Source organism: Nematolebias whitei, chromosome 16, assembly GCF_014905685.2.
Source record: "Nematolebias whitei isolate Nwh7 chromosome 16, NemWhi1, whole genome shotgun sequence".
Classification (NCBI taxonomy): domain Eukaryota; kingdom Metazoa; phylum Chordata; class Actinopteri; order Cyprinodontiformes; family Rivulidae; genus Nematolebias; species Nematolebias whitei.
In genome coordinates, this window is record NC_056513.1 from 13103493 (window position 1) to 13113905 (window position 10413).

Sequence of the window (10413 nt, forward strand, 5' to 3'; positions counted from 1 at the left end):
CACGTTTCTCCATCTTTAATGCAGTTGAACATACAAGTAACGAGGCCTATCTCGCATATTCCCCTGCCGCCTTCTCATCTGACCCAATACAGAATTAAAGGTTGAACCCGCGGCGAGAATTCATCACATCTTATCTCGACATCCCAGCCGGGACGCCGAGTGTCGTTTACCGTGTGGCTGGATTCCTTCTTTTAAAAGATTCTCCCCTCGCTCACCCCTCTCCCCCCCCCCCCTCCTCCGTCTCTGCCGGCACTTCAGGGACCTACTCCACATCCAACCCCTCAAAGTCTAACCTTGGTTCACAAAGATCCCAGCACTTTTAACGAAACGGGGTCCAATCATCTTGAACTCAAATTAGAATCTATTTTTTGATTCTCCGAGGTGTTAGGTTCATTAAGAAAGCAAGATTGGCAGCACAATAAAGAGGGTCAAGCAACCTAATTGTTTGACTGCTGCCTGCAAGCCGAACATGTCAGCTCTTATCGAAGCCTTTCTTTTTTTTTTTTTTTTAAAGTGCACATTTTACAACTGACCTTATTTTTTGTCGAGACCTGTAAGAATACACTGGTGGTGAGATTCAATGTCTTTGTTCACCTATTTGCTCGAACTGCACTTACACCAGCATCCTCTCTCTTCTGTGTTTATCCAGCTGAGCCTCTCTCAGGTGTTTCACCAGAAGAAGACTCTCAGGACTCCCCCAGGTTGGGAGTCTCCAGGAGAGAGTCTCTAAAAGGGGACCAGGATCTGCTTACCTGCGGCCAGTGCCACACCCGCTTCCCCCTGGCTGACATTCTGCTGTTCATCGAACACAAACGGAGGCAGTGCCACGGCGGCCTCTGCACGGACAAACCACTGGACAGGCCGCCGTCCTCCCCACTTGCCTCCCCCCTCTCCACTTCTTCAACTCACTCACGAACCCAGCACCTGCGACAGGCCTGCCACCCCGTGGAGGTGGCGGTTCAGGTGTCGCCGCTGGACGAGGATTGTTTATCTGCGCCCTTGCAAGGAATAATCCCCAAGCAGGAGAATGTTACAGGTAAACGTGGGATCTTCACAAACACACACAGAAGAGCCGGGAGGAAGAAAAAAAAGTACCGGGTCACACTTTCTATATGGTTCATAGTTTATTTCAGAAGAAAACGAACGCTTCCAGAGATTTCCTTGCTTTGCTTCTGCTAAATTGGATGTTAAAAATCTGCATAAACAGGGTGTAAAATATCTGCGGCTGCATTTAGGAGCTGTGACTTTTTCCCAGCTGAGTCATGAACCTAAATGGAGACCAGCCGTCCCTGAGAAAGGGAAACATTTGGAGACAATGAAAAGACGCACACAGACAAAAAAAGAGGGAAAGATGGGATGAATTTCTTTTGGTTTGTCCTGTAGCGCAGATGTGTTCAAGTCCTGTGGACGAACTCCCTCTGATGTGGTGCTCGGAGATGTATCTCTGTCCTTCACTGGCTTATTACACTGTCATACAGTATCTCTTTTACCCTCAAGTATGTGCCTGCAAAGGCTCGCTCGGGTTCTAAAATTAAAAAGCGATAGAGAAGAATGTAATTATCTGTCAGCGAAGAAGTGTTTATTTGAGGAGCTCTGCCGCCACTAATTGTCAGTGTTTTCCTAGATTTGAGTAATTAAGGACTTCTTAAGGCATCTCGTTGGTTTGTTGGTTGTCCACGGGGGCTAAATGAGGCCGCGCTGAAAAGATGAATCGCTGTGCAAACAAGCAAGCATCTCGGACGTCTGCTTTTAATGTTGACCGTTGGAGTGTTTGTTCCTTCCCGTTAACAGCGTGAGACTTGTCTGGGCAGTTGTGTGATTTAATTTGAAGCCAGTTCAGGCTAAACGCACGGAGAGGACTCCATCATCGGCTCCGGTGTGCAGCATTAGCTGCAGCTTTGCAGACTGGAGCGCTCCTGTTGTTTCCTGTTGGTTAGTTCGCCCCCTGCGATACAGAATGACCACTGTTCGTTAGTGTACAGTTTGTTAAACGTCTGCGCACACGGGCACATCTGACATGTCAGCTGTTCAAACAGGCATTTCTTTGCTCATTTAGCTCATCATTCGGTGGAGTTCACATGATATCATAAGGTCACCGGCATTGTGAGCAGAGCTTTGTTTATCCGACGAACATCTCTGGATTCTGTGTAACAGTTTTGCTCGGGCTAATGATGAATGGATTAACTTTCTAAACTGATTTGAAGCCTCGTCTGATTTGGTTTTTAGACCCATCGCAACATTTGAGGTCAACGTTTTGCAGCTCAGCTACTAAAGATGTATATTAAAAAAAAACTGCATAAGATTTTTTTGGGGGTCAAGCAGAAAATGCAGCTTATGTGCAGAACAGGCAACACATCAGTCATGTGTATACAAGACAGTGCTCCCCCCCACCCCCACCTCTGTTTTCAGCATCCAGGATTGATGGATGCAGGCTGGCAGTGCCAGTGAGCCACCCCGGTCTCCATATGCTAGCTGCCATGTTCTCTTACCCTGCTCAGTGAGAGCCTGACACCGAGCTGAGGCATCTCAATACATACTGTCCCCACGCTCGCGTCATTCCTGGTCCATTCCTAGCAAGTGTATTATATGTTGCAGCCCTCAACTTGAAAGAGCCCCCCCCCCCCGCGCTCCACACCCTCCCTCTGAACTATCATTTCACACAGATGGATTTCCATACAGACAGCAGTTCATAAAAGCAAAGTCTCTCAGCATAGGTTCAGGCAAGAAGCTGCTGGACTGGAGGAAGCTGACACCAAGAATGGCTGAACTTGAAGGTGAGGAAGATAGAAGGGAGGGGGTGGGGGGTGGGGGGGTGAGACGAGGGGTCCGTTCTGTAATAGACCCAGAGCTTTGAGATGAGCTGCGCCTTTGGGTCTGTGTCTAGGGGACAGCTGAGGCCGTCTGGGAGTCTCACGACTGCAGCTGGGGTTGGGGTCTGCTGTCTGGAGCTGTGGGCCGTTAGCAGAGGGCAGAGCAGCCTGCGCGCCGTCATTTGCATGATAAACAATTTAAGATATGCATAGAGACGTCGAAGCTTGTCTGCAGATTATGGATGGCCCAGAAAGAAAGCAGATGAGGGTTCCTCAACCCTCATCAGAGGAAAATAAATTGTTCTCAAAATGACAAACTGGGAAAATTACTTTTATTCATTTGCAAACTCTTTATTTTATAAAGTAAGATTTTTACTAGTGCAACAAATTACTACACAACCATAATAAAACATTTAGTTATTTTTGTCTGATATGCCTTGATTGGTATTTCTACAAATAATTTGTTTTATTAGCTCAGGGCAGCTGTGGCTGAGTGGCTAGAGCAGTCACCCTCCAATGCAAGAGTTGGGGGTTCAATTCCACAAGCAGTCACATGCCGAATAGTGTCAAGACCAACTAACCCGAGACCAAGACCTCAAATAAAATAAATAAAATATAAATCTTATTATAATTAAAAAAAAAAAAAAAGTTACGTGATGCGACTTTAAGTTTGCTTTTGAGTGAATATATCATCCATCCATCCATTTTCTTTACCCGCTTATTCCATTTTGGGTCACGGGGGTCGCTGGTGCCCATGTCCAGCAATCACAGTGCGAGGGGCGGGGTACACCCTGGACGGGTCGCAAGTCCATCACAGGGCCACATAGAGACAAACGAGACAAACAACCATTCACTCTCTCACTCACACCTAGGGACAATTTAGAGTTACCAATCAGCCTAACATGTATGTTTTTGGACTGTGGGAGGAAACCGGAGCACCCGGAGAAAACCCACGCATGCACGGAGAGAACATGCAAACTCCACCCAGAAAGGCCCCTGGACCGGGGTTTGAACCAGGGACCTGCTCGCTGAGAGGCAGCAGCTCTACCAGTTGCGCCACCGTGCTGCGTGAATATATCAGCTTTTATAAATTTTCAAAGCTACATAGCAAAGAAATCAGACATTCAGTGGCCTAACTTTATGTGTTTCAACAATAAAATTGCACAACTGTTAAATTGGAAGCAGCTTCATCACATGCCAAGCCTTAAAAAACTGCAGTGGCAAAACAATCGTCATAAGTCCGAACTCAAGACCAACGATAACCATATCGTTGCACAGTGGTTTCAATAAAGTAGTAGATATACACCTAAAAAGTTACATAAATGGATATTAGTTTAATTTACAAGAATATTCTTTGTGATTTAAATAGCCAAATTTTATAACTGATGATTTGGCAGACATCTCCCGTGCCCCAGTGTTGCCAGATAAAGTTGAGGTTTTCCAGCCCAAAAATCTGTTTAAAACTGCCACATCGCACAAAAATCCGCACAATCAATATAATGTTACAGTATATTTACTGTTTGAACATCAGTACAAACCAAGTTAATTTAACAACATGTGGCAAAACGCAATAATCCAACAAAAATCTTCCCAGATTTCCCAGCAAAATCAGAACGAAAACCTCCCAATTGGCAGTAAACTGCCCAGTCTGGCAACACGGACGCGTGCGAGTGAAAGGGGGTGGGCGTGACAGCGGTAACTAAAATTTGTATTTAGTAATGAGTCACGTTATCGCTTGGATTTGAACCAGTACGTTTTGCATCCAATAAAAACAAAGATGTGAACAAATAAACTGGAAAATATTCTGGAGATTTAGTGATATTTCAACAGTTGTTGTCTTGACTGATCTTGAAATAAAATCCAGAGTCCTCAATGTCCGAGACCGAGAAAAGACCGAGACCAAATGTGGTTGAGTCCGAAACGAGACCAAGACCATCAAAGAGTGGTCTTGAGACCGGTCTCGAGACCCAAGACTGGTCTCAAATACTACAACACTAATGCCGAAGTGTCCCTGGGTGAGACACTGGACCCTTCATTGCCTCTGATGTGTGTCCCATCGGTATATGAATGTGATAAAGCACTGATTAGTCTTTGTATAGATCTAGTAGAGTGCTGTATGAATGGGTAAATGAGGGCACAGATTGTAGTGTAAAACACTTTGAGTGTCTTGATAAGACAGAAAGACGCTATATAAGTACAGTCCATTTACCATTTAGATCGTATTAACATAAAAGCACATTTTTCTGCTCGCACTGCCCCATCGTTTTGGCTCCCCACTCATCCATCTCGGCATCAGCACCTCTTAGATTCTCACCAACGTAGCCACATGTGTTAATGAGGCCACTGTAGCTGTGCCAATCGACCACCACCTCGCACTTCTTTGCAGCCTTCATTGAAACTCGGGCTTTGAATCAATACTGAGTCAATTATGGCAGCCACCTTTCCCTCCCCTTTTATTCCTCTCGACGAGAAGGAAAACATCCTAACAACCTAGCAGTATTTCTTATAATGCTTTTCTCCTGCTGCTGCGTGTTCATGCAGAAGCTTGCCTGTCCTGTTTTCTCCCTGCAGAGACAAAGGTGTTTAGCAGGCGATGTGTTGGCACTTTGCCACTTTTCTCCACCCCCCCTTCACTCCAACCACATGCATGTACTCACAGTGGGTATCTAGGCAGAGCTGAGCAGGGGGCTGGGCAGTGCGTGGCAATACCGTGTGTAAGTGGTGTTCTCAGTCTTAGTCTTGTTCACTGTCCAGTGTGCGTGCATGTGTGGAGACATATGGGGCATAGAGGAAGTTTACACGTGGTGCCTTTGTTCCGGTGATCACTTTAATTGATACTGAAAAGCCGCAGATGCGTGCTGCTGTAATTATTGGACACCAGCTAATACTTTAACATAAGCACCCCATTGTCTGCGAAAACTGACTCTAATTTGATCGTACAGTCGCTCCGGGCTCTGATAGAATCAGTCCTATTTTTAGCCACGCTAAGTTTTAATGAAGGTGAACAGAGATGTTTTTTGGGATGAATTTTTCATAGATGACTTTTTTTTTTTTTGCATTTTGAAGCCGAGCGAAACACCCACAAACGTTGTCGGCCTTTGTTGTTGGATTAAATGTTAGGAGCTCTGACTGCATTGGAGAGCTGTGGACGGGTGAATGTTTACACGCCGAGTGCAGATGTGCTGTTAGTGTGTGTGTGCATGCGCATATTTGTGTGTATATGAGTGTGGTTTTGACCATACACAGTTTTTAGTTATGTGTGTGTGTGTGTTAGCCAGAAAACGTGTGCGTGGTTTTGTTTGCTAAAGCTTTACTACTCTGGGCGTGCAGGCTGAACATGAAAGAGTCTTTGACTTGGCAAGCCTCGCCTGAGGACACCTCTCTGTGGAACATGCCAGGCCCGACTTGGCACACAGTGGTGGGCCTGAAAGACGGGTTCTGCTCAAACGTGTGCGAGCCGGAGCATCCGTTTTCTAGATTCACGAGGCAAAACGTACAGTTACAGCGACATGCGTGTGAACGACAGCTGGAGTTTGAGTGTGTGCTCTTGGGTGTGTGTGTGGTGTCCTTAGGGGCTCCTGGCTCGGGCTCCCTGTGTCTCTGTTTGTCTTCTAACAAGCCTAGCGCCACAGCCTCGGGCCATTCAGGTGGAGACTAGTTGAAGTATGCACACAAGCACAGGGTCGCACAAACACAAACACGCAGTGCACAAAAAGACTGAAAGAAATGGACTCACAAAGGCTACACGAATCTGCTTTACAAACACAATGCAGAGCCCTCGTATACGCACATACACAGCATGCGTGTAGCTCCCTCCGGTGAACCTGTGTTTTGTCTGGGAAAAAAATGTGTTGTGGGAGAGGCCCCCGTGATGTGTTGTGAGTTGATGAGATCTGTCAGAAACATATGATCCTTGTTTTAGCCCCCTCCCCTTTGCCTCCTCCTCTATCTCTCACTTGTGCGCTCCTCTCCACGTATCGCTCCAGTGGTTCGCCTCGGGGAACTGCAAACTGAAAGTTTTGGCTACATTAGCATGTCTGCACCTCTTAAAGGCTCTTGAGCTCATTCCCACTCACAGATTTGGCCGCAGACTGAGTTGGACGCAGACACTCTGCTCCTCTCCGTCTCCTGCTGTCGGACGCAGGCTGCACATCAGAAACAACCTTGTTTGTCCACAGCCACGCCACGCTAGATGAAAAAGATAACCCTCAGAAATAAGCGTGTCCTGCCGCTGTCCTGTCAATAACGTGGCAGGCAGTCACATCTCTGGGTCAGGGGGTCACCTGACAGCGTCAGGGCCTGTCATGCCAGCCCCCCCGGCTTCACCACCTGCAGGTTAATGACTTTATTTTTAGACAGAACAGAAACAGAGAAGAAAACGTGGATTTGATGCAACTGCAGCTCAGGAAGTGACAGATCAGAGCAGAAGGGACAGATGCGATATTTTAAGAAGTAGGCAGGTTAGTCCGGGGTGAGATTGAGCAGATTTTGAGGAGATAATATTCCCTTTTATGATTAAATAACATTTTGTCATGAATTTGAATGCCCCACAGAAACTAACCCAGATGTGACTGTTTTGGTTTTCAGTAGTCTATACCACAGCATTCCAGCCTGTATCAATATTAAGAAAGTCAGTTCAACCTTTTCCTGTTGTGGCTGCTGTCTAAAAGGCCGTGGCGCTGCAGGACTGTTGCTTTGTCTTTTTCACGTCCATGGGTGATAAAACTAAGGCCACCTGAGGGTCACAGTGACGAGGCCATCGGGTGAGTCTGAACCCACTGATACTGGTTTCTGTTGGTTTATCCTGTGTTTATTCCACATCTGAGACATGCATCTGCACATGGCCTGTCGCAATCATGATTTCTTGTGCCAATTTTATTTAAATACCTGGTCAGCTACAGCTGTGGCTCACTTCTTTTTTCGTTTTCAATTAAAGACCTGCAATTCCTTCAAGGAATGCATGTCCTAGGACTCATGCATGAGTCTTCATGACTCAGTGAGACTAACCTGTATAAATAAAGTTTGAATGTCGCCCATCCTGTGTCTTAGACTAAAACCTGCACATGTGGAAAACTCTCAGAGCGCCTTACCAAATACATCCAGACGCCTGCTTTAGTTTTATTTATGCAAAAATGATTTCAGTATAAACAGATACTTGTGGCAAGAGTTATTCCTTAAGGGGTATGAAATTTTTATTGCCTTCTAATAGCTGACATCAAGTGTACATTTGATCTTCGATTCAAATCCCGCATCTTCCAAATGTTGATCAGAAGATTACTGATTTCCCTCATTCATTTTTGAGTGAGTCCTAATTTAGTAATTAGGACCGTTTTAGGTTATAAAACGGTACCGATGCAGTGCAGTTTACATGAAAACACGCTATCACAAGGTGGCACAACAACCGGACTGGCATGCACGATGATGATTATCATTTATGCACAGATGCATACACACATACACCTCCAATCCACCCTCCCAGTCTCATACCAAACTGACCCCAGACCTCATTCCATGCTGACACACACACACACACACACACACACACACAATCATAAATGCACACTCCTGTCCTGGGCACCCTTTACTTTCACAGGCTGAATCTCACTGATAACATGCTGGCGTCCTCATTTAAATTTGAAGCGCTTCTTTAATCTTCAAAGGCCTGATTGCTTTATGAATATGCATGGACTGAGCTGACTCTCAGTTCATTACCTTGTTGTAAATTCTAATGACCATTAGGGCCCCTCGCGGTAATTGCCAATTGTTTTGCATTTTTGATTAGCCCATTACTGGAGCACATTCTGAACATGTCTGCCCTGCCATGCCACGGCAAGAAACAGAAGGAGGAGAAAAGAGGAAAGAGAGTGCACAAGTAAAGCCAGAGTGATGGGTAGGAAATTGCAGTGAAGGTTGTGTTAATTTTGAGGATTGGCACAAGATGTGAACGAGAAGGAACAGGAGAGAGGGTAAAAAGATGCAACGCGTTAAATCAAGTCTGTTTTCCAGAAACAAGTACTGACCAGGTTGTTTCTGCAGGGTCTGAGTGCAAGAGCATGTACCTATCTGCGTTCACGCCAGCATGTGTTTCTGTTGACTGTACGTAGAGATGTGCGCCTGGTTGTGTATACAAGTTTGTGTGTGGCTCTGTTCAGTGGCGGTGATAGGCGGAGTGCAGGGAGTGGAGAGATTCTGGTAGTGCCTCCCATTGCACAGTGTGTCTGGGACTCATGAAAAATTGATGCTTCCTAGCAGAATGGCATTGCCCTGCTACAACTTGATAACATCTGATGGATAATTTAGCGCTCTAAAACCTGCAAGCTGGTCCCCCTCTTTAGTAGCCGGGAGAGTACAGCAGCTGCTGAGCTTTTGAGGCCGATGGTGATGCTGTTGGGGAGAGAACTTTAGGAGGATGGAGCCGCAACACAAGGGGTGGAAGGAGGAGGATAGAAAATGCCCAAGTTACTGAGAGACCATTGCAAACAATCCAAAAGTGTTTATATATATATGTATATATATATACCAGTATATCTATTCTTCTGCATGCATCCTAACTTATAAATAATCTTGTGGTAGTTCAAGCAGAAAACAGAAACTGCTGTCATCTCTTGCTCTCACTAACTCTAAAAACAACTGAGATATAGCTGGGGGGTGGGGGTTCTGGGGTTGCTCATTACATGGATAATGCAATGCTATGCACTGCATTGTATCCTATGCTTTTCTAATGGCAACTTCCAATTATGTGTATTCATTCAGTTCTTTTTGCATTTCCTTTGCTGTTTTTTGGTACTCTATTGAACAAACTGTCACACATAAAATAAAGTTAACAAAAACAAAGGTAAATATTCCAGACATGAACACCTTGCATCTTTGATAACAAAACTCACAGATTCAGCTGGTGATTCTGGTGTTTTTTCCTCTTTTTTGTGTACCACTCATATCTCGAAACAGACTCCACAGCGCTTCAAGGCCTCCTGTCAGCCTCATACTGTCAGACTATCAGGATGCTGACAGTTTGGGTAATCACCTCACAGTTTCACTTGAGGTGAAAGAGTGAAGGGTCAGCAGAGTCCTGGCCTGATCCACTGAAACACTGTGAGGCGTTTGCACCTGCAAAACAGGACCAAAGAAATGTGCAATCACTCTTATATATATATATATATATATATATGCCCGCTAAATTTAATTCTAAAATTAAAATTTTACATAAATAGGTCGCACTTGTCTATAAGCCGCGGCTGTTCATGTTGTAACACAAGATATTTACACAGTAAAATAAAAAAAATAAAAAACTTTTACTTAAATACGTGGTAACATGCACAAATACAGTAAAAGCTTTATTTCTGAACAGTGCCTGTAACCCGGCTGATTAAAAAAAAAAAATACAGTAGTCCACCAGGAAGTCAATGATCGCTACCTCCCAATAGAGATGTGTATTGGGCAGCTATGTGAGCACCTGGGTGTGACGAAGCTAAATGTTTTGGGGGCATGAAGCTTGTTAGCCCGTGAAAAAAGAAAAAAATCCATAAATTAGCCGCAGCAATGTATAAGCCACGTCGTTTAAAGCATGTGAAACATGTAGCGGCTTATAGTCAGAAAATTACTG

General features: G+C 45.0%; 1 protein-coding gene across 1 annotated transcript in view; it reads left to right on the top strand.

Moving 5' to 3' along the window:
* Positions 1-10413, top strand: part of LOC119422340 (B-cell lymphoma/leukemia 11A) — a 41302-nt gene that overhangs the window by 2178 nt on the left and 28711 nt on the right. Inside the window, exon 2 of the mRNA XM_037689696.1 lies at positions 650-1036. Coding sequence (XP_037545624.1) covers positions 650-1036 — 387 coding nt within the window. The remainder of the gene's footprint in view (positions 1-649; positions 1037-10413) is intronic.